Raw genomic sequence first — 25555 nt, 5'->3', positions numbered from 1 at the left:
CAAGGGAGCCAAAGAGCCGCAGGTTGCAGACCCCTGCTGTAAATGAATCTATGAACACCAACTCTTAATGTGCTTCTGCATGTGTTGATGCACTCACAGCTGTATTTTGGCACGTAAACAAACAACATTCCTTCATATTCATGCATCGAATTCTGCGTTTCTTAAGCTAGAGGTGTTTGCCTCGGCCTAAGTGAGCATTAATCTGAAAGCAGGAGCCACAGAAGAGACTACCACGTCAGGCTGTTTGTATCAGAGCTGCTGCACTGTGCTCTGTGAAATCCTTCCCTGACTTGTGCAGTCTCCTGGGTCAGCCTCTGAAAACATCCTCTTTGTGCATGTCATAGCCCCAATTCTGACTTCCACAATATTGCATTCTGCTGGATCTTCCCTCCAGGCGTTTTTACCCTTGTGAGCCCATAAGAAATACACAAAGACAAACTGCTACAACAGAGAGTACACTCTGCTTTCAGGGCTTCTAATAAAATCTGCTCATGTACTACATAACACATACTGTATGTGCTGCATATTTTATGGCGGTCTGATCTGCAGGGGCTGCATTCAGCAACATAAACATCTGTAAAATTTAGTGAAACCCAACATGAAACAGCCTCGCACCACAGCTTTAGTTCCAGCGTCAGAAAGGTAAGGGTTTAGCTCAGGTAAGCTCTGAGGCTACAGTTTGCTTTATGCTGTCAGTTGTTTCTGTTATTTTACTGTGAGAACAAATTTGCATGGTAATTGGATTGGACTGCATTATATTGTACCATGCATCCCCTGCGGCAGCGCATGAATGTTATAAAACAACTGAGGGCCGTTTTTAGAGAAGGCCAGAGGGGATTTTTTGGGAGGCGGGGAATTATTTCTTTTGGCATTTGCTTTCATTTAAAAACCTGACAGTGAGAGGCTGGAGAAGTTGTTCAGCTTCAAAACGGGTGACTTAATTAAGTGCACTTCCCAGAAACCAAAGGGTAAATGAAATGTTGAGTAACAGAAAAATCAGCACAGGCACATAAAAGTAGAAAAGGCCCTCTGAATGACCCTGGAAATTACCTCAGAATTGAGTCAGCACCTTTGTGAAACAGCGACGACAAAAGCTTCATTGTGATCCCAGCAAACTGCTCTTCATGGTGCAGCTGCTATTAAAAGCTACTTGTATCTGCAGCGCACAAAGACACATAATCTGGTGTAAGTAGCACAAAGTGCAGATGCCGAGGAAATGAAACTGTAAGTATTACAGTCTGATGAGTTGTCTTTCACCCTCCTTACATCATGTTGTGGGAATCACTGAGGCGGCGTCTCTGTACAGTCCTGTAACAACATTTCACAGCTTACATGGTCACCAAATGGAAACTGAAACTTTCTGTTCTGAGGATCAGAGAGCTGAACTGAGTCCCCCTTTGTGTCGTCCTAAAGATTTAGGGGCTTTTCTCTTTTAAGTCTGATGTGCTTGTCCACACACAGGCATGAGGAGAGAACATTCACTGCTTCAGAAAGGGCGATGAACTTCTGAGTGTACAGTCTGGGCTGTGTTATGTTTATAGGATGCTTACACTATTACAACAGGGAATGATGAAGAATTAATGCTTAAATCAAACACAAATCTTCTAAGAATTCTTAAAGATTTTAACCCTTATATTGTGTTTGGGTCAAATTTGACCCTTTTCAAGTTTGGGTTTGGAAACCATTTACTTTCTTGTACAGACACAAGGCTTCATCTAATTCTCAGACATGAAGATTGGGCACAACAAAAGAAATGTTCGACATTTTAGTAAATTCCAAATAGATAAATAAAATAAAATAAAAAGCTAAAAAAATAAAAGCAGCAACAGATAACACATATCCCTGATACCTCTGGATAAAGTGGAGGTCTTATGGATTAAAAAAAAAATCATTTTAGAAGTGAAACATAGTTTTTTTTTTTTTTTTTTTGATGATGCCAAATAAAAGAGACATTTTGGAGTTTTTAGAGAAGACTCCTCCTTTTTTTAAAATTGGGATAGTAGGAGAAACCAGAACACCTGTAGAAAACCTACAGTTGGGGGAAAGGGTGATGGGGTGAAGTTAAGAGTGAGAACTAGTTGCTTGTGGAGGGCTCTGTGGCTCCCTCAGGCCCAGGGCTCAGGACTCGCAACACCACAGATGTTACTATTGTTGATAATGTAAGGTTAACAAAAAAGAAAGAAAAAAGAAACAAAAGTAATTTTTTGGTAGGTGTGCCCCTGTAGAAATTGTTAGACTTGAAAAATGTGCTTACCCATGATCTTCACTATAGGAAGTAAAAAGTTATTCAAAACATTTTTTTAATTAAAGACAAGTTGTATACTTTAAGATAAAAGGTCTATGGAGCCCAAAAATATTCAACAATTGAAGCAGTGTTAACATAGATATGAATACATAGTTAGCTGTGAGGTGAGGTAAAAAAAAAAAAAACAATATTGGGTGATAGCTATTGTTGTTTAAGGATAACCAAGCTAAGCTTAACTGTGGGCCAACTTGACCGCTAACACTAAAGAGACGTTGGCAGCTTTCTAACACATCATAATGGTTAAATTAAAATTTCTTCATCTTTTTACAAGAGAAACTTTTCAAAATAAGAGCATACTTTTTAAATATCTGTTGCTACACTCTTTCCTGTAAACCAAAACAAAGCAGCACACAATGACAAAAAATGTAATGAAAATAATCAAATAATCTGAATGTATTCAAATAATAATAAAAAAAAGATGGAGGAAAATATGAAAACACAATTTCCAGCTTTTCTGAACTATAGGCTATATAACCAATGGATGTAGTATCTGTGACATCACCCATTTTATTCTGATATGAAGTTTTGAAGCAAATCGTCAGTGGAATTCATATTGGAAATGAGGTGGGCTTTGAGCCTCCACACTGACAGCTATAAGGTGCCTACCTCACCTGTCAGTCAGCTGAGCTGTGCCTCTGATTGGGCATAATGATAATATCAATATTATTGATGTTTGCAGTGTACTTTGCATTTCAGCAATCTCAAAGTGCTACAGAGCAAAACGGTAATACCGTGTGATCGTTATATCTTCGAAGCTGAAAGAAAAAAATTCTTCCCACCTGTTCGGTGTGACCATCAGATAAATTAGCTATTCAGAAGAGAGGCATTTTTGTTTCATGCTGCAAACATTTTTATTTCTGCTAAAAAAATTTTTTTTTTATTTCTGGCTTGTTGTGTATGTGGTTTCTGGTCTTTCTGCAGCCAGCCTCAAGCAGATTCTTGATGAACAGCAACTTTTAGCTCTTCCGCAAAGGCTTCATTTCTTTAAACTGGATGTTGTCCCTTGGTTCATACCAAGAAAAATTGAAGCCAATACCCAAGTCCTGAAAGTTGTCAGATTGAGGCTGACTGCAGAAAGAACAGAAACCACATACGCACCAAGCCAAAGAAACATTTTTTTCTTAGAAGATATTTAGATCAGGAGTTTGTCCAACAAGAGGCACGGCTCAGGTGAATGACAGATCTTGCACGCTGTGGCTGTTAAGAGACTCAAAGCATGCCTCTTGGGTCTGCAGTTCCAATATGGCCCCAACCGGCCATAGGCTACAGTAAGACTGGTATACACTGTGTGATTGTTGGCTCGTTTTGGGCCAATTTGTCACTCATGTGACTATTTTTCGGACCGGGACGAATTTCAGCTCAATCATGTGTCTTGCCTCGTGTGGTATATATGGGGCAACGAGGAGAGATGAACATCTTATGATGTGTTCCTGATCACAAATTCACTGATAGCAAGAAAATCAAACATGTTTCAAATCCTGGTCGCTCCTTGTGAAGGTTTCGCACAGTAGAAGCAGTGTCCACTTGCCTCAACCTCTCGCACAAAGCATGTGTGATCTCTGAAAATGGTCTAAAATTAGATGAAGTTAGTATTAAGTTCAATTTAGCAGTTACTGCTTACCTCCTGTTCTCACTGAAGAATTAAGAGACTGTATTGCTGTCTGCCCAGCCTATTCCTTGTCTATACAAGTCTTCTTTTTTTTTTTGTTGTTGTCTCTTCACACAGAATGGCAAAAATTGCTGAACAGTGTGTTTGTTTTTGTTGAACATCTTCATCTTTCGTCTCCCACTTCTGGGTTTTTTCTTCTCCTCCTTTTGACGTTGCAGAGCTGGAGTCCTGCTCCCAAATGCCATAGATGCAGGCGCGTGGATGTGAGCAGTGAAGTTGTGTCAGAGCAGCGGGTTGTATAGTGTGAGAACATGATTATGTGGGTTGCGAATTTTTGAACTCAGCGATCAAGATGGAGCTGAGTCAAACGATTTAAAATATCGTACAGTGTGTACAGTGTATGTCCGACTTTACTCTGCTCAGGAACAGACGGGCGACGTCACGGAAACTATGTCCGTTTATGCTAAAAATCATTTTCAGGTAGCAGAACTTCCTCATTTATTTTTCATGTCTCTTGAGAATTGTAGAATCCTTTGTCAAACCAAAACTATGGGGAATTTCTTTTGTGAGTAATTTGTAAGAGGTAGCTGCTGCTTTGAACACAACATGAATCTGGTATCAAAGATGACTCAGACGTTTCGGCTGTCAGCTTCCTGATAGATCTTCAGGAACTCCACTGAGGGATGAAACTGACAGACATGACAATTGGTTAAAAAAATAAATAAATAAAAAACGCCCAGTTAATAAGAGCAGGAAGTAAAGTTTGTGTGATAGAGCATCAGAACAGACTCAGGGTGATGCTAAAGGGACTACATTTCAATAAGTGCAGGATGGGACACAATCAGCAGTCAGACGGCACACCCTGTCATCCTGGTTGCTCTGCATCTCGACAGCCTCTGATTTATTATCATTAGTAATAATGAAAGAAATATGCTGCAATAGTGATTGTGTATCAGACATCAATTTTACTTTTGAGAACGAATGCAGACAATTCATTTTGGCACGAGTAAAATGACAATGACATTGGGTCAGATGAAGGATGATTAAACACTCCACTTCAGTCTAACAACCTCGTTGGCTGAAATTTATGCAGAGTGATCCTCTCTGTGCTGCTGGAGAGGTGGAGGAAGGCTTTTTTTTCGAACGCTTTGGTGTTCTACAAAAAGGAATGACATGTTCATGATACTTTTGGTGAAACACACGAGGACAGTCCTGAATTTAAATTTGTTTTCTTCAGCTGGAGGGGAGGCAGATCAGAAAGCTGCCATATGCTACAATACACCGCTTAGAGTGTGTATTAATGCTGTAGGTGTGGATCACAGAATTAGAGTACATATGGCAGGACACAGAGGCGGTAGCTTTTATCTGGGAGGCCCATAATCAGCTTGTGTGTCACTTATAACAGTGCTGCTTTGATTAAACATGGAGGAAACACTGAGGATGATCCACAAGACTTTCAAGGAGGATCTTTAAGGACACCAAAGAGAAAACAAACGCTGAGAACAATCAATTAGAGCAGCGGTTTGTAACTCATAACCTGAAATACAAAGTCTCCTGTGTTACACTCTGTTTTATTGACATGTTGCCTGAGTTGGTGAATTCAGCCGTCACAAAACCAGTCACATTGCTTTCGTGATGTTCCTCACAAATAAGTCAATCAGTAAACTTCTCACACACGTTACGTGAACACAGGACAAGCAGATTGAGGTTTTCAATCAGGTGCAATGAAACAAAAGTCACAAAAGTCAGAGATAATTAGAAAAGGCACGCGTCTTTCTCTGTGTCAATTTCGGCTGTTTGTTTTTGTTTTCTGAGTGATCTCAGGGGGAATGCTAATGAACACGCTCTACACGAGTTGAAAGTGGATCTTGGATTTAGGCTGGTGAAACTCTCAGTGATACAATCCACTGTAGGACAAACTATGTGTTAGTTGTTGCAAAGTATCAAAAGCGTGTAAATCAGCCTTACTTGCGCACTATACGACATGCTGTGAACAATCCAAATTAAGTGATTTTATCACTCGGCTTCAGCTGCAAATTACCGCCTTAATAACAGGGCCATAAATAACCCCAGAAATGCTCCCAGTAGTAGCATAAATTCAGACATTACAACACAAATGTTTCAGATACCCATTAAAAGCATAATAATTCAACGCAGCTCATTACTTTGTGCAAATTACATTATTTTTTTACGTACAATGTCCCACAAGGCAAATTAACAAAGACGAATCACAGTGATTAATACCTTGACTTTCTGAATTTCATGTGCTGGTAATACTGTTAGTCCCTGTGTGTGTAACACAACAAAACATCACGAGTAGTTAAATACAAAAGGATCAAATCACTCTTAAATATGTGTTTTCTCTGAGCTTTTGTCATGTTTGAATGAGAAGCTGCAGTTACTGGTCAAATATTTTGGATGTTTCAGCCCATGAATGTGTGCAGGTCCCTGGCAGACCGGTGGACTCTGCAGGGTTTAAACTTTTAGTATCTCTCTGCTGGTCTGGTTGGACGCTTCCCAGATAGAGCAATCTGCAGTAAATGGGGTTACACGGCATCTAAGGTTGCAGATGGTGTTTGAAAGCACACAAACTCACAATGCCTTTTTTTTTCATCCCATTTAGAAAAAGACTCAAACACAGAAAGTGGGTTTTGGGTTTGTGTGCGAGGTGGACACTTTGAGATGAAGGTGATTGTTAACACTCAGTTTGAGCTTGGAATCCATTCTCGATCCCGGTCTCTGTGGAGACAATCATCCTCTAATAACAGTAATCTATCTCCTCGTTGGCCAGGACAATAGCAGTTCTGCAGGGGATGTAGACCTGAGAGGGAGGAGAGAGAGAGAGAAAGGGAGACAAAGGGAGGGGAGAAAGAGGGAGAAAAGTGAGATGACAATTGAAGATTAATGATGTTAACGAGATCTCCGATTTTGAGAAGATTGAATCTTTAGTTTTATCCTTTTTTAAGAAGTCAGACAAGGAGGAACTTGGTGGTGCCTTGATGATCAGACTTCTCACAATCAAGGTCGATACGATGGTCTGATGAAGAGGAGGAGGAGGAAGACTGAAGAGGATGGGGGGAGAATTTAGAGAGATATTCAGATCTGGGAAGAAGAATAACTCTTGAGAGGAGACGGAGCACGAACACCACAGCCTTGATGGAGGAGAGCTGTCAAGGTTAGAGAGGTAAAACCTAAAGTGTGACAGAGCTGCAGCTGCAGGAGCACCTCTGGGTGGCACTGGAGTCAGCAGATCTGCATGAGGAGGGGAGACATCCTGCTAAAGCTGGGGCTATGGAGACTAATGCTGTGGGAGAATCCTGCAGAAGTTGTGCAGCAAACACACACTGCAAAAAACTTCAATCTTATTAAGTGATTTTGTCTTATTTTCAGTAGAAAATATCTTTTTAGATTCAATATGAGCCACAGTCACCTGCCATGTTTCTGGACAATTTAAAGACACAATTGAGGTCTGAATTTCTTGTAACAAGTAAAAAAAAAAATCTGCCAAAAGAACAACTGAAAAGTTACTTGTATTAAGACATTAATCTAGTTTCAAGCAAATATTTCTTGTTGCATTGGTAGATTTTGTTTTACCTGTTACAAGCAATTCAGACCTCATTTTTATCTTTGAACAACTTGAAACAAGACATGTTCCTGGACTGATAGGTTGAATGTGGCTCATACTGAATATAAGACAATTTTTACTTAAGATAAGCCCAAAATACTTGATAGATTTTAGTTTTTTGCAGTGAATCTTCAAGAATCTGCCTTAAACTCAGATCGTTAGGATTACATTACAATGGGCCTTCTGCACAATTGAGCATGACGTATGTCCGGTTAATCATCCAAAACGGTGCATTTTCGCCGTTGCTGTATGGTTAATATCAATAGTACTGTTCATATTTTTAATTGTGGCCTGATTTTTTTGCGCACTAAAGGAGATTACACATGATCGTACATGGGCATCCTTTTCAAGACGGGATGACAACTGTTTCAGCCATCTCCAAACCACTGCTGTGTGGTGTAGGAGAGATATAACATGCTGAACGGACTGAAAATAAAGCTCTTGTGAGGAAATTATGTACATTTGTTGGTGTGTTCAGTGATGAAAGTTGATATTTTGCTGGAAAAAGTTTTATCGATGTATGCTAGCCGCTAGCATACTAATAGAATTCCCATTGTATGTTAGCATCAAGCTAGCGCCAAGTGCGCTTTATATCGTTTATGGTATATTAAGAGCTATTTAACATGTTGAATGGATTAAAAATGACTCTTGTGCAAGATTATTACACTTGTTTGTGTGTTTATTGATGAAAGCTGCTATTTTGCTGGATAAAACGAAGCTTTAGCAATGTATGCTACCCGCTAGCATATCTCTTGTTGCCCTGTTTTTACCTTATGCTTTAATAAAAAGTACAAACACATGAAGGGAGAGGTATAAACACATGATTACACTTACTTTAAAGTATAATTGACCTGAAGCTCTCCACTTTTAACACAAAAGTAAATCTTCCAGCTCAAGCTAGCTACTGTTAGCAAATTACCTACAAAGCTCCAAACAAATAAAAACACATACATTTTAAAGCCTTTATACAACTTACTACATGGTGTTGTACTAGATACCTGGATGATTCTCTGTATATCCTTAACAGAAACTTAAGGCAACTCTAGCAAACACTGTGTTTATTCAACCTCTGCCATCATAACACCGTCTACTGTCACTTTCTACTGCTTCTTTCGGTAACTGGAAATTCCCTTGCCACCGCACGCCAATGCAGAAGCAATCTGTGAATAGAGCTTATTACAGCAGCAGAGATCTTCCAATGCACAATCCTGACTAAAGCAAGGGCAAGATTTTTAATTCTCAACTCTCCAATCAAAGAAATAAGTGTGTTTCATCATCTCTATCTATTGGCCGTGCTTCAACAGCAGAGTTGGGATTCTGTGAAGATACAATCTGCCAGTGGGCATAAGCTGAGCTAAAAGAATCTCCCGAGTTTTGTTGGACTAAAGAAAAAAACATGTCAGCAAAAAATAAGCACACCATGAAAAAAAGAGAAAGAAGCAGAGCCTGGAAATGTCAGATTCTTTAAATATACAGTACAAAGAAATGTTAGTGAGGGGGTTAGTTTTGAGTGCTGTAGCTAATAAAGTCTTTGATCAATCCTTTTGATATTCACAGTGTCGTTTGGAGGCAAGGAGCTACAGTGGATCATTAGTCATTTCAGATTTATGCCAAAGGAAAAGGCGAGCAGACATAAATGATGCTATATTTCCCAACAGAAAAGTGAAGAAGAGAGCAGAGCTGTAAACAATTCAATCACCCCGTGAACCCTCCTCAAGACGCCCCTCGGCATCAGTGCGTCGGAGCTCGCTGTGGATACGTTTCTTTGGCAACAGTTTGTCACCGAGGGAGCCGAGCCGCCCGGCGCTCAAACACACTGACACAGACATTGGTGACTAATTAAACAGTCACAGTGGGAGAGTCTCGGTGCAGACGCAGCGCTCGGAGAGGGGACGGCAGAATGAATCACTGCACCTGTTAAGACAAAAGCTTTCTCTGCACCGAACCGCAAACATGTCAACAGCTTTTATTTCTAACAAATAGTCAAGTTCTTAATCAATCTGTGAACAAAGAGCAGCTCAAACTCCTGAGTGTTCACACAGACAGAACTGGAAAGATCTCTAATGGGAAATTACTCCTTCATAACTGGATGTTAAATATATGGTAGAGTAGCAAGAATTCAGACTAGAGACTGAATAAAAGATCAAATATTTATAGGGCTGAGTTTATCTTTATGTAACACATGACCAGAGGGTCATCTGGTGCTGAGCTCAGGTTTAATGAAGCAACCTGATGTATCACAGGTGACTTAACCTCCTGAGACCCTGCATACTCATATGAGTTTATTACATTTCTGTATCTCAGACCCATGATCCTTCATTTTTTTAAACTATGACCTTTTAGTCACATTAAGACCTGCTTTGGCTTTCCATGGAGTGCAGTGCAAAATCCCCCCACATGGGTAAATACCTACATATAGGAGGAGGCTGGGGTGGAGGAGGCAAAATTAAACCAGCAGCAGCAGAGTGTGAGTAGCATAGGTTTAGCAGGGATTAGTGAGAGTGTCATGGTTTGGTTTTTCAGTTAAGTTTGTGTTTTTCTTGTTTGTCTTTAGTTTCTTGGTTTTTCTTTGTGATTCTTGTCTTGTGTTTCTTGTGTTAATCTTAGTTATTCTTGTGTGTTCTGTGTTTCCTGTTTTTGACTGAAGTTCTTGTTCCTTTGTGGTTCTGGTTTGTCAAGTGTCGTTTTTTTATGTTGTTATTGTGTCTGTGTTTTGGGTTTATCTAGTCTGTTTATCTCTGGCTGTTTTCCAAACCGCCTACTACATACTACATGTATATGTAGTGTGTAGTATGACTGTTCTGTTGGATCTGTTTTGTAGTATACTACTCTAGTTTTAAGTTTTGGAAGGCGGAGCTACAGCTGATGACTTTCTTTTGTTACCTTTGTTAAAAAAGTACAAAACAAACTATTGGTAGGTCGTGACATTATAGTTCTTTCGTTAGTCATACCACAGCAGGGACATCATGTTTGATTTATAATCTTAAACCAAAAGTTATATCTTTTTCTGAAAAAAATCTGTAAGGGAGTTTTATTTTTACAGCTGATAAAAATAAAAAAAGATCATATAATCCATGTATGGTTTAAAAAAGGTAATTAGTGGTTTAAATGGGCTTTAACAAATAAGTAGAAGTAAACGCCTCTTTTATAGCTAGAAGGAACAAGATTTACTTGTGTTTCTTTCGCATCAATTCACTTCTTTCTCATAGACCATCTGACGTTAGTGTTGTTGTATTGTAGTTATAATGCTGACTCAGTCCAGTAGATGGCAGTAATTCACTAAAACCTGCCACTAGCATTAGCATTGTGCAGACTGGTCCGTAGCATACTGAGATTTGGGATTTCTGGCTAACTGCAGATTTTGCAAGTTTTCATGTACTACCTACTACTTACTGGATTTTGGCCACAACAGTAGGCACTGCTAGTGTAGTATGTGGTTTGGAAAACAGCCTCCGTCTTTACGTTCCCTGTGTTGGTTTATTTTAGTGCTGCACGATTTGGGGAAAAGGTGCGATTTGCGATTAGGTGGACAATATTGCGATTGTGCTTGCAATTTAATAAAAAAAGTTATGATGTGTCTACAGACTTGCTTGGTTATCATGGAGAAAAATCTGAATTGCATGTGCTGACATTGCGATTGCGATTGCGATAATCGTGCAGCCCTAGTTTATTTCTCTGACCTGTGTCTTGTTTCTCCCAGTGGGCAAATCCACCAACAAGTGTGGCTCAAGGCATAATACCAAACCCATACTTGGCAGTGTGCCAGCCAATCAGAATGAGCCGGCTTCCAAAAAAAAACCATGAAACCAGAGTTTTCCAAAAGCTTTACTTTGGCAAGAGTTTCCAGAAAACATTGTAAGTAACATAAGGGTGCGGATTTGTGTGGCTGATGGGTGTAAACGTATAGATTTATATGCAGCTTCCCAGATACCTGCCTACCTGTGAACATGGCCATAGTCTCTGTGTTTTTTGAGTTCCTTTGTCAGTTCAATGTCTGTTGTCGCCCCTCGTGTCCTGGTGTCCTGTTCTTATTGTTTTTTAATTGTAAGTTTTTCGGTTTTGTCTTCTGTAAGATTTTTTGATTTGAACTTTGTGCCATTTGGATTTTGAGTTGAGTTCAGATAAACCTTTTTTTAATTGTTTTAATCTGCTATTGAGTTCTCCTCTCTTGTTTTTCTCTGTGGAACTTGACAGAGAGTGCAGTTTAAATGCACTTCCTTATTGTTAGAAGGGGCTGCGATTGGTTGAGTGGGGAACAATGATTTGAACATCCGTCTGTCAGCTGATAACAGCTCAGCGTATGACTTCCTTGTCCTACATGAACTTAGGAAAGCTTCAGTTCTTTTTTACTACAGCACAAACAACTCAATAAAAATGTCAAAACCCACCTCCACTTCTAGCACAGGTCTTCACTCTTGGTAAACTGATGTTATGATCTAGTTTCATCGAACACTTTCTCGTACATGATGTGCACACAAGTTTACTCCATGTTGTAAAAACTGGGCTACAAAGATTCTTGAAAGCGATGTTAGTCTTTCAGAATTGAACTTGTGTTAAATCTGAATTAGTCCACAAAGCTTCTGTTGCAGTCTGGTGAGTCACTTAGAAAGTGTTTACCACTTCATGGGCAGACATTCATGAGACACATTTTAGATCCAAGCAACAGCAGTTACTACCAGGCGTCAGAATCAACAGCAGTGGCTGTAAAACAGAACTTGTGCAAATCTGTTAGCAGTCTGAGTGTTAATATCTGAGCTGGAAAACAAACTCTCATGAAATGAGGAGCTGCAGTTAGTTTCTAAAAAAATGTTTCAAATAAGCAAAGTTACCCCAGCATGAGTGTCCTTTTTCTAACCTCTTTTGTCTCACGAACGTTCTGATATCATATTTCATGTGAGAATATTCTACACAGTTCAGAGCAGAGTCCAGCCTCTGGGCTAATGCTCAATCTGATCAATGTTCAGACACACTGATGAAGGATTCATGAGGAGCTTCACAGGAATACATCATCCTCCAGGTTTCTGTCTCCTGACCCAGGCTGCTGGTGAGAGCAAAGCCTGACTATCTGTGCACTTAAAGTCTGCAGACATGTCTCTGCTGGGCTCCATTACTCACTTTACCAGGATCATCTCCCTCTAAGCACTTCTGCACATGCAGCGTGTACTTCAGTCAGAGCAGGATCTGAGGGAGAGGCAATACAAACCTGAGCGGGATGGTCAACTCGGCCAAGACTCGGCCTGATTTTGAACGTCTTTCTTATCTGGTTCTGAAGATTTTTCACAAATGCTCAACTCTGCAGCAGTGATATTACATACTTTTAAAGATGGGCATTTTATTTACTGATAATAATGTTTCCATAACTTTTGTCAGAAAAAAGCATTTTATACAGTCAGTGACATTTTCTCTTAAAGATGCTAGGGGGGATCTGTTTTAATTGGACTGCCTTGCCACTGTCTCACACATACTGTTGTAAGTAATTTTTAGCAAGGCATGTGTTTGTTTTGAAATTAAATGGAGATCAGATTGAAACCAATTATCTTTGTTCAAGACAATTTTTTACCAGATACAATGTGCCGTGGTACCAGCCACCCGCGACACTGAACAGGATAAGCGGTTCGGAAAATGTATGAATGAATGAATGAATGAATGAATGAACGTGCTGAGGTAAGGTATTTATCAGTACAGTTACGCAGAGGTACAGTTTGAAACATGGAATCAAGCAAATGTTGTAGAAGTAGGCTATATGTAGTGCTATCGGAAGCCCAGTGCTCTGATGTATCTTTGGGCCAACTTGACAACAAGTAAACATTGTCAGTTTGTAAGTAATTTAGTGGCCGTCTATATTTAGAGCAGATGTCAGCCTGGCGCTCTAATGTAATGTAAACGTAACCTCATTCTTCATTTTATCGATAGACTCTCAAGTTTGAACAGACCACTGCAGAATAACTGCTGCCTGTGGGTTGGAATGAACATTATCACAAACAGTTTAGCCCCTGTGTTAGCCTTTAGCTAAGCTGTAGCTGTAGCTGTATCAGTCTCTCATTTAGCTTTCTTCTGCTTTTCTGTCCTTTTTCTGTCTGACAGTTAGGCTCCAGTGTCCACCAATACTGCCAAATTTAATCACATAAATCATTTTCAGCAGAGAAAAACTCAGACATCTCTGCTGACTACTAAACCTGATCAGGAAGCCAAGAAGTAGCAATTTAACATAACCTGTAACCAGTAATATTGGTGCTGATAATCTGATTTTTAAGTGTGGATTACGGTCAGGCATATATCTAGAAGGGAGACGTTTTACCACGATCACTTTCAAACTCCTCACAGCCCCTCCAAAGCTGAGCCTTTCATTGCTGATAGAGAATTATTTTTGGCATACTGTTTCAAGGCTGCTAAGTTTTGCTCACTTCCTTTTTCACTTCTAATTCATCTTTTCAGTCATGTGTCAGACAGCTTCATTGATTAAGGATAACTTTTTAAAACAGATTTTATAAGATGACAAACAAGTCTGACATCATGTTTAGTTCATGAAGGTTGAACCAAACCTAAGTAAGCAGAAGTTAATTCCAGATTTTATTTTTGTTTTGACTGAGTGGTTTGACAACTTTGTTTTCAGTTGATTGTTCTAAGATTTTGCAAGAGGAAAAATAAAATGTTCCGCGTGGAAGGCCCTGAAGAATAAATAAACTTGTCAGTTCACTTAGATGAGAGTTTAGCTGTAATGTTTTTTCTGTTTGAAAAAAGATAAAGGTTTCTTTAAACTTTCTCTTTAGCTTCTAAAACATTCACTTCTTCATATAAAAAAAAAAAAAAACAGATAAAGGTTTAAACATAAGTGCATAGTCTTTCATAGGCATTATTCACTCTCCTTCCCCATACACATCTGTAACATTTTCATTGTTTCCATTCACTTAATTCTAATGGCTAATAGTTTGAGAAGCAGTGACATGAGAAATTGTTTTGGAGGTATAAAAAGGATTTGGGGTATCATTTCATTGCCTACAGGACTTATTTTTAAGCCACCTCCTAACAGTTGTAACACATTATTATCTTAAAGTCTTAACTTCTCTCTGTTATCTCTTTCTTTGGAACGAGTATCCTGAAATATCTGTTTTAACTGTGAATACCTGCTCCTGTTTGTGAGTCAGCTGATCATTAACACTGATTACCAACTACACCACCAGGGAAAAGTTTCACACCACCCCAATTTTCCAGGTTTTAGTTGAAAGAGGCTTGAAGTGGTAGAAAAGAAAGTGGTGGTTGATCAAGCCTTGAAAGTTGGCACTAATGATTCCTACAGGTGTCCCAAGTTTTCTAATTCCTTCCAACCACCTCTGTCTGTATAAAAATAGTGCTAGATACACTGTGGTACCAAACAGGGGCGGCACCATGGGTGGGCCCAGCAGTCCCAGGCCCACCCACTTTCTGAAAGGCCCACCTCAAACTTTTCTTTGAAAAAATATTTTTTCCATGTTTTTACTTTTATATTGTTTTTTAATCAGTTCTAAAGAGGAATATTATAAAAATTTGTCACTTTACACTCAAGTTGTTATTGTTTGATGCCCTGTCTTGATAAAATGAGCCACGTTTGGCAATCTTTTGGCCTGTTGGTAAAAAACGTATGAATCATTCAGTCTCATGTTACATCAGTAGGACTAGAGAATGATTTGGGGAGAGACTGCAGATTTTAGTCTTTTATTTAACTGTTGTTAATGTTGCTGCTCTTACAACCTATAATACATGGAAATTTGAAGAAGCAAAGCCCAATGGTGCGTTAGAGTGCAACTCTTTGGCCAATACCATTGAGAGCCATTGCCAACTGGTGCACTATAATGTTAAAACATTTTATTGAATATTTAAGGATCAAAGCAACTAAATCTGCTTTAAAAACACAAAATAACAGTAAAATATCTATATCTTTATAGTAAAACTTATTAACTAACTTTTTTAATTTAAGGCCCACCCAAAACTGACCTACAGACGGTGGTGCCATGCTCTAAAAATGATGAAGAAAAGGCAGTTAACAACAAGAGAAGGACAGGGCATCAGAGATGTTCAAGAAAAACTCAGAAACTGGGGAAAAGGAGGAAGTTTGGCAGACTCAAAGCCAAAACAGAGTCAGAAAACAAGTTTCTGAGGGTGAACAGCCCTCACAGGACAACAGCTTCAAGCTTCACCACCTCAGAGGTTGTAGTTACTGCCAAGAGAAGACTTTGAGATGCAGCTTTTACAGGTCAAACTGTAGAAAGATATACATCACTGAGACAGAATCAGAAGAAGAAAAAAACAGGCTTTCTTGGACCCTGAAACACTGTCAACAGACTACTGAAGACAGGAAGATGGAGCTATTGATTAAAAATCAAAATTTGAAATCTGTACTTTATCACAAAGGATTTTTGTACAAAGGGTGATTTCTAAGTGTGTGACATCAATGTAAGCATAGAGGAAGCATGGAGGTCTGGTGTGTTTCGCTGGATCCAGGGTAGGGCTGCACGATTATCGCAATCGCAATCGCAATCGCAATGTCAGCACATGCAATTACGTAATCGCAAAAGAGGATATCGCAATCGCAATCGCAATGTCAGCACATGCAATTCAGATTTTTCACCATGATAACCAAGCAAATCTGTAGACTCATCATGACACAACCTTTTTTATTAAATCGCAAGCAAAATCGCAATCGCAATATTTTCCACCTAATCGCAAATCGCACCTTTTCCCCAAATCGTGCAGCTCTAATCCAGGGTCTGAAAAACTTTCTGAAGAATATCTGATTTCTAGAATGTTAGGAGTGTATCCAGCAATTGTATCTGTCAAAGGTGGACACTAATGATTTATTTTTTAACTTCAATATTTCATTTGTTCTATACTTTAATTTCAGAGTACAATATGATGTTAAATTTCAGTCTTTTTTAATAGAAAACTAATAGAAAACTGGGGTGCTCCTAAACTCTTAACCGGTAGTGTATTTGGGTGCAGGCCAAAGCGAGTTATCAGAACTCTGTGCTGAGTTTGAAACATTTCCCTGAGGAGACTCAAACCAGTGAACTTTCTCATCGAGCAGACAAACATTGAGATTAAACTCTTTGTTGTGACATCGCTCTGTGAAGCCTTGAGCCTCCAGGAGCAAATCGGCAGAGTCAGATCATCAGGATTTTTCCACCTGTTTGGTCCGGACCTTCAGCTGAAGTCTCGCAGTGCAGAAAGTGTATGAGTCAGTCTCTCTTCCAGGCTTCCAACCTTGTTTGGGTTTACTGACTAAATTTCTTTTCATGTTCATTTCTCTTGAAGTTTGAAAGCAAAAAAAACAATGTCTGTGTGGTTCCTAGCCTTGAGCAGGGATGTGAAAAAACACGGGCTTGTCTGAAATCAAAGATTTGTGTACGTGGTTACTGAGCTTAGGGTTGTAGATTGAGGTGTTCTGCTCTGATCGTCATTTTTTCTCTGGAATCATCGTAGTAAAAGATGCTATGAGGAGGATCTGTTTTAATTGGACTGCCTCGCCACCTTCTGGCCCGGAGTCTCAATTACACAGTTGTAATGACTTTGAGTAAGGTGTGTGTTTGTTTTGGAATTAAAAGGAGATCAGATGAAAACTAATTTTCTTTGTCCAAGACAACTTTTTACCAGATACAATGCACTGAGGCAAGGTATTTATCAGTACAGTTGCATAGGTTGGTTTGAAACGTGACATCAAGCAAACTTTGAAGAAGCTGGCTTTATGTATCACTATCACAGCCAGGTGCTCCAACTTATCTGTAGGCTAACATGACAACAAGTAAACACTGTCAGTTTGTAAGTAGTTTAGTAGCTGTCTATATTCAGTGCAGCTGGCAGCCTGGTGCTCTAAGACAGTGGTTTTCAAAGTGGGGGCCGCGGACCCCTGGGGGCCACTAGGGAGCCACCAGGGAGCACAAAGGGGGCCTCAGAAAATTAGAGGGAAGTTAAAAAAATATAATCTATTTTTTTTTAACGTTAATATTTATATATATTTTTTGTTGTTGTTGTATTTAACCATTTGTCCTGAACATACAGCACATATAGTGCCATTATTGCCAGGTTCACATGTCCCCGACTGTACCTAACCACACCTTATGTGATAGCTGCAATTTCGGCAGGATGACGTCATGATCCATGTAGAACTGGCGGTTAGCACCTATTTCTGAGCTATCTATAAAGTTGAACTGAACTTTGAGGCTCTTCACCTGTCTAACTACTGGCTACATGTAAGAAAGGAGTACCCATCTTGGCTGACAGAGCCTTCTCCCTTTTGCAACAACCTACTTGTGTGAATCTGGCTTTTGTTTGTTAATAATTTCCTAATCATAACAAATGTAATAATTCCTGAAAGGTGAACAAAAGTTTAAAAACCCATTCTTTAAGTTCACATTTCTCTACATATTCTAAAACAATGTCTGTTGGTTTCCAAAGACCGGCAAATGCTGTTTGGGCAGCCTTGGTATGGTAAAGTTTTGGAACCTCTACTCTTAGACATGTCTGCAATGTGTAACATTAGTAAATCCTGGTTATGTCCTGCCAGTCATCTACCAAGCAGAGCTAACGTAACCTCACTCTTCATTTTATTGATAGACTCTCAAGTTTGAACAGACCACTGCAGAATAACTGCTGACTGTGGGTTGGAATCAACATTAGCACAAACAGTTTAGCCCTTTTCTTGTCCTATGTCACTCTCCCGTTTAGCTTTCTTATGCTCCCTTTTCTTCTTTTTGTCTGTCAGTTGGGCTCCAGTGTCCACCAATGTGCAAAAATTAATCATGAAAATCATTTTCTGCAGAGAAAAGAACTGACTAACAAACTTTGTCAGCTGGCATGGTGTTGTCATAGAAACCTAGACGTGCCGTAAATCAATCTGCCCAACTTGACCAGGAAGCTACAAAGTAGCATTTCAAAATAACCATAACCTGTAATATTGGCGCTGATAATCTCATTTTACGATTTTACGATTACGATCAGGCATATATCTTGAAAGGATAATTGTTCAATATTGCTTCGAAACTCCTCACAGCCCCTTTAATGAAACAATGTGATTTTTCTTCTCCAATACTCTTGAAAACAAATCAAAATATTTAATCAACGTTAAAGTGTTGAAATTTAGTGAAAAATACAAAGTAAATGAACAATGATATCATTCTTTCTGCACCTTTAACCTGTCCTCACGGCACCCCGGGGTGCAGCAGCACCCACTTTAAAACCCACTGTTCTATTTAATGGCTGCTACTAAAACGAAATATTTTGTCATTGTGCTTAGTCACAACCCAGAGGTGATATTAGCATTTTAATTAGAATCAGCCACTGACATGGATCTTATCAATCAGGTCTAAAAATGAGTGAGCGCAGATTGTTTTATTTTAGATGTAGACAGTTACTTCAAACACTCCTCATTAACTGACAAATCAGAAACCGTAAAAAGAGAAAAATAAAAATAAGGATAATTCAGAACTTGAAAAGTGCTCTCTACTTTCAAATAAGTCCAAATCGCGGAGAGACTCTACACTCTGCTGGCCTCCTCTGAATATTCACATCCCCCGTCTGACAGAGACGCATTTTAGGAGGATATGAGAGTTTATCATCACTCACTAACGATGAAGCTAGAGAACTGACAGAGCCATTAAAAAGACAGAAGAGAGGAAGTTTGCTCAGACTTTGAAGGCAACAGTTGTTAAATAAAACATGGATGGTGTGGGCTTCATCAGCGGCCCCCGCAGAGTCTCAAGTCTGATTATTCTTGTCATAAGCAGGTAGGTGTGAGGAGGAGGAGGATGAGGAGAAACATCTTTATGCAAGACCATAGTCTCAGGGTGCAATCTCTACCAGGGAGCTTAAAAAGGGGATACAGTTTGTGCCGGGGTGGGGGGATCCACATAGCCCTGCCCCAAACCCCTGTCTGACCTGCTCCTCTCACTCCTTTCATTCCACATTAATCCTCGATGGTGCCAACATTAGCAGATGACTTGTTAACTAAACTTCACATTCTGGCCGAGAGGGACGCGGCTGAAGCAGTGCTGTTTGAATTAATAAGAGAGAGAAAGATTTAAGGGAATTAGGAATTTGAGCCCTTCACTGATGAAACCTCGACTAATATGACTGAGGAGGAGGAGGAGGAGGAGGAGGGAGGAAGAGAGTCTGCCTGAAAGAGGGAGAAGCTTTCTAACTGGGGTTAAATAATGCTGAATTGATGCTCTAAATAGCCGTGTGATCTTTGCCAAACTCATTTTGATCCGTTTAAGAGCTCAGTCCAGCTGTTAATAAAGAGTAATATCCTCCATCCATTAACTGTAACACTCAGAGAATCGATCTGAGGAGGTTCAGGCTGAGTTCAGATAACCAGACAGCTCATCAGGTGGTGTGTCACCTGCCCTCAGATATTCATTATTTCACACAGAGAGGACTGAAAACATACCAAGCACATCGAAGAATGAAAGTGCTGACTATTTTATCCTCTTTAATTGGATTCATGAACATAAAATGTAACATCAGACAAGAGTGCAGATTCGCTCTCATCCCTCTCTGACCTTATCCATAAACATCTTAACGCCTCGCAGCATTTCAACAAAGAAGAGCTACACGAGGACTGAAGGGAGATGAGCACGATGGAGATCCTCCAACACTGTGTTTAAAATGCACACCAGCGTCTCATGGAGTGACCTTGCTCATGCTATTAGCCCAAAGCTAATCTCAATGATGGAAGCCCAGCGGTTCGTTCTGCAGATATTTCTTCCCCCTCTTTGACGCCGTGCGAGCTTCAGAGCCACACACATGAAAAGGTAACGTCTCACAACATGAATGATGCACATTGTTTGAGTCTGAAGGACTGAGCGGACTAAAATTCAATATTATAAAATATTACTTTCACAAACAGAGCCTGATGTGGATTCCATCCCCTGACAGACAGAATCACAAAGTTTTGCAACGTAGACATTTGGTCGCTGGATTCTGCATTACAAACTAATCGTGTTATTGAAGACATTACTGAGGTGAAGGTTAAGCTTGGAGGAACAGCAGAGGACATGTTGGCATGTTGTCAAAACAAGATGTAATATTGGCTGTCAGGGATTATTCTGCTGCAGCGTCTGACTCAGGGTTTTTGGAAGTGATTTATTAAATTAAAATGAAAAAGGAAAAGAAAAGACGCCCTGACGTCTGCAGGATCATATTTTTAATCACTGCATTCAGGGTGCATGTTCAACTTGAAACACCAAGAGAAAACTTTTTACTACCATAAAGCCATCAATATACTCCTGATCAGTACATGTTAAATCAGAAAGCTACACTGTCTGGCCAAAAAAATAGTCGCCACCTGGATTTAACTAAGCAAATAGGTATGAGCTTCCTATTGGATAATTACTGCATTGGCGATTATCTTTCAGCTGGCAACAAGTTATTTCACCCCAACTGCTGCAATGAGTTGCTTCTCATTTCTTTAACAACCATGTTGAAAGACACACCCCGAAAAGATGTTAGTCTATTTGAGATTGTAGAAACTACTGCGATTGGGTTGAGAACTGTCCAACGTATTGTTAAAAAACTGGAAGGAAAGTAGGGGTGCATCGGCTTCGAGTAAGAAATATGGCTGGTAAAAAATCTCCTTAATGGTCGTGATTGGAGATCACTTGTATGTAGGGGTGAACCGATTACAATTTTCACCGATCACCGATCTTTAAAAAGCCTGACCTGCCAATACCGATTTTGACCGGTACCAAACTGACAGCAGATACCTTCAATGTTCCGATCTTATTTTATTGAAAATCATTGAACAATACCTGTGAAACAATAAAACCTTTGTGATTTGACTTAAACAACCAATAAAGTGTCCTGAGTTTTAGGTTTGCAAAAAGCAACAATGGCTGGCTGTCAGACCTTTCCGGAGGTATATAATATCAGTTTCATATTTAAGGATCGGCCAATAACTGATCCTCTAAAATGAGGGAAATCGGCACCGATCGATTGGTAGGCCAATTGGTAGGTTGATCGATCAGCGCATGTCTAAACAGTAGAACCCAAGGCTATGTTTAAAAGTGAAAATAAGCGCACACACAACGTGAAGAGAACTCACTGGACTGGGACTGAAAAGCTGTGTAGCTTTAAGGAAACCACTAATCAGTGAGGCTAACCGGAAAAAAAAGCTTCAATTTGCTAGGGAGCATAAAGATTGGACTCTGGAGCAATGGAAGAAGGTCATGTGGTCTGATGAGTCCAGATTGGCCCTGTTCCAGATTCATACGCCATCAGGGTAAGAAGAGAGGCAGATAAAGTGATCACCCATCATGCCTAGTGCCTGCTGTACAAGCCTGTGGGGGCAGTGCTATGATCTGGGGTTGCTGCAGTTGGTCAGGTCTAGGTTCAGCAACAGTCTGCGCTCAAAGAATGAGGTCAGCTGACTACCTGAATATACTGAATGATCAGGTTATTCCATCAATGGATGTTTCCTTCCCTGATGGTACGGCCATATTCCAAGATGACAATGCCAGGATTCATCGGGCTCAAACTGGGAAAGAGTGGTTCAGGGAGCATGAGACGTCATTTTCACACTTGGATTGGCCCCCACAGAGTCCAGACCTTGACCCCATTGAGAATCTTTGGGATGTGCTGGAGAAGGCTTTGAGCAGTGGTCAGACTCTACCATCATCAATGCAAGATCTTGGTGAAAAATTAATGCAACAGTGGATGGAAATAAATTTTGTGACATTGCAGAAGCTTATGGAAACAATGCCACAGCAAATGTGTGCCGTAATCAAAGCTAAAGGCGGTCCAATGAAATGTTAGAATGTGTGACCTTTTTTGGCTAGGCAGTGTATATTTTTAGAGTTAAGGCCTATATGGATATTTTTTTGATCGGATATCTTTTCCCTCGTTTAAAAAAAAAATCTCCGTCCACACCACAGAAATATCTCTGTCCATACGAAGAGGCCAAACTGAAAACGATTGCCTCTGAAGCCTGCAAGGCCATGTTCGTGTGGTTGAGAGGCCCAATCGGACAGAAAAATGCGCGTTTAGGAATATATCCATATACGTGTGGTTCAGGCCTAAGACAAAGTACAGTCACGTCCTAACTCAGTCTCAACAGATATCAGTGTGACTCTCTGAGAGAATGCTTTCTGAGGGTTTAATACACAGGTATGACTAGCAGGATTATTGTTGTCTCTTCGACTGACGTTGCTTATATAACACTGCCCTCACAGGCTCTTCATGGCTTGGGTACAAATTCTACTTTCTGTGAAGCAGAGACAATGTGTGTCTGTGTGGCTACGCATCCCAAAAAAAGACAAAGACAAGTGCTGAAGGGATAGAGATGTGAAATAAGGTGTATGTATCAGCTTTAAATGTTACAACTGTTTACAGAGAAAGGCAGGATGAGGAGACTCTAGTGTTTGTCAGGGAAGACTTTGTCGGCATCAGCTGACTTGTACTTTTTAATAAACCAGAATCACAAGCAAGCTCTGGTCATACTCTTGGTACCTTTCTATGATCTGGCTTCACTAACCCTGAATAATGAGACTTTACCAAGAGGTCACATGAAGCTAGCCATCAACATAACAAATAAAAAGAGTTTGTTTGCAGCAGAAGACTGATCACAAAAATGGACAAGTCTGCTTCTAACCAACACAAAAACAAACTATGATAGTTCAAATCACAAAGAGATTCAACATTTCAGAGATGAAATATGCAGAATGCAGGAAAAACTGCTGAAAAGAATAACAGTGTGAAAACACAATTTACAGCTTGTGGTATTTATTTCTCATCATTACTGCACGGGAGATCTGACGGTAGTAACTTCTGTTTGTTCCCTTTTAACTGATCCGTGGCATGAATGGAAGTTTTAGTTGTAGTATTTCAGCTGCTGTCACAATAACAGAAACTGGAGCAGAGCAGATCAGTGTAGAGATATTAAGGAATAATACAGAAACATAGTGCAAAGTGAAATTTTACATCTTAGAAACACAACAACCACAAAGTCTTGTTGCATTTTCAGTCTATGTTAAAGGACAGGGCTCATCACCCACATTTGTCCAAGGTCCAGAGTTTCTTTTTTGGCAGAGGCCAGATGCTCTCATGAAATAAATAAAAGTAATACAGTATGTTTAGTAATATATAGTTGTGATTTTATCAATTTTCATTCCACATTTGTTAAAATTAAGTATTTATCTGTGTTCACCCTTTACTTGGCCCAAGTGTTTTTACCATAACTCTGTCATCATTTCTTCAATCAGAAAAAATCAATGATATAGAAATATAGCAAAAGTGAAAAACAGCTCCTGAATACCATAACTCCTCAAGTTTTTTTCCCGATCCAAAAAACTTCAATGCTGACAGAGAGCTGAGACGCTTTGTTTTCTGTCAATTATAGCCCTCTGTTTCACTAAACTGCTTAAAAAGATCAATTTTTTTTTAAACTGCTAGTACTCCCATACCATGTGTAATAATCACTTACTAAATGGTAAAAACTCAAGTTTATGTACAATTGGAAAAAACGGCCAAAGCTTTCAGGCATGGAGCACTTTCAGACAGCCAACGAAATAACTTCAGACCATTTTTAGCCTTAGTAGATAAACGGTAACAGACATACATTTCCTCTACTGCAGTTAGCCACCAGGGGGCGATTATATATATTTTAGGTTTCATATTTGTGAGGCTTTCAAGCTGTCCATCACCATGGTAGGTTGTGGAGAACACCAGGAAGAGCAAGAAAACTCTTTTGAGTCTGTTCAAAGCTGAAAAACTTTCACTCTCAAAGAGCCCGAAGTGGAAAGTTGATACAGAAACAGCAGCTTTCATGAAGAATGGACTGATAAGTATGTATTCATAGTGCCACTGCTGACTTTAAGATGCTGTACCTGTGTGACTCATTTGCAAAGAAACCATTGCTTCTGCTATAGAATACAATCTGAGGTGTCATTGCAACAAGTAGCATGCAAGCTTCAAGAAAAACAGTAATAGGTCCTTCAGTTCGAGACACACTTCTATTCTGAAATCTCAACACTCCCATGCAAGAGGGAGTTATTAACCTATCTTTAACTGAACAAGAGAGGCCTCTGCATGCAACCAGTTTGTGGTTAGTTTTGATTGAAGACAGGTGATGGCATGGGATACTTTTCAGAGTGTTTGTTTAATTTGTTTAAAAAAATAAGTTAATAAAGTAACATTGTTTTTCTTGTCACAAGTAATATTCTGGGGGCCCGATGGAAAGATCCAGAAGACCACCAGTTGACACTGATTTTTATCAATTACCTATATATTTTATATTGTTTGTCTGGAGATCCTACATGTAATCATGGCTGCATTGTTAACATATGAGATCAGCTGTTGACAGCCTGTAGCATGTCAATGCTAACTAGTGCTAGGCCTGATGTTTCTCCACAAGGTGAGGATACAGAGATGACCATGACATGCTGGTACTGAGGTGAAATCTAAGGAGTGACGACATGGACCTGTCCTTCCATCCATTGTTACTGGGAACGTGAGATCTTTCTCCAGTAAGATAGACAAGCTAGTAACAGAGGGAATACCAGAAGGCAAAGTAGCATCATGCTCAAGAAGCTCAGTCCTGGACCCTGTGGAGGTGGAGGCTGGCTGACCGGAGAATGATGGCCAAGCTGTCATCATCTATTTTTAAGGACCTTTTTGCATTTTTTACACACGTTCTTACTTTTGTTTTCTTGTATTGCTATTGTGACTCCTGAATTTCCCTACGGAGATAAATAAAGTATTTATTATTCTATTCTATTCTTTTCTATAGGATGGCATCAGCGAAGCCCAGATAGTAACATTTATCAAGATGTATCTACTAATCACCACCCTAATCCCCTGTGTGCCAGCGAGTGAGTAACTCGCAAGTCAAAATGTCTGACATGAAGAAGGAGTGTGAGGAGGAAGCTAAATGCCTGAAATCTACACACATATTTGAGTGTTAATACTCAAGAGGAGATTCTACAGCAGCTTTGAGCAGTTTATAATAATATCCAGTTATGCTAGACATGAATCCATGTATCGCCGCAGGCAA

At 39.7% G+C, this 25555-nt stretch overlaps 1 protein-coding gene across 1 annotated transcript in view; it reads right to left on the bottom strand.

Annotated features, from left to right (window-relative positions):
• Positions 1 to 4709: 4709 nt before the first annotated feature.
• The window catches only part of gbe1b (glucan (1,4-alpha-), branching enzyme 1b), a 113340-nt gene continuing 92494 nt past the window's right edge, over positions 4710 to 25555 (bottom strand). The window contains exon 16 of the mRNA XM_074680233.1: positions 4710 to 6735. Within this exon, the coding sequence (XP_074536334.1) occupies positions 6673 to 6735 (63 nt within the window). The 3' untranslated portion in view covers positions 4710 to 6672. The remainder of the gene's footprint in view (positions 6736 to 25555) is intronic.

The sequence above is a fragment of the Halichoeres trimaculatus genome, unplaced genomic scaffold, assembly GCF_033239565.1.
Source record: "Halichoeres trimaculatus isolate MK-OKI-2021-1 unplaced genomic scaffold, fHalTri1.1 fHalTri1_scaffold_9, whole genome shotgun sequence".
In the NCBI taxonomy this organism is placed as follows: domain Eukaryota; kingdom Metazoa; phylum Chordata; class Actinopteri; order Labriformes; family Labridae; genus Halichoeres; species Halichoeres trimaculatus.
The sequence above is the reverse complement of the archived record's forward strand: the minus strand, read 5'-3'. Positions and strand labels throughout refer to the sequence as shown.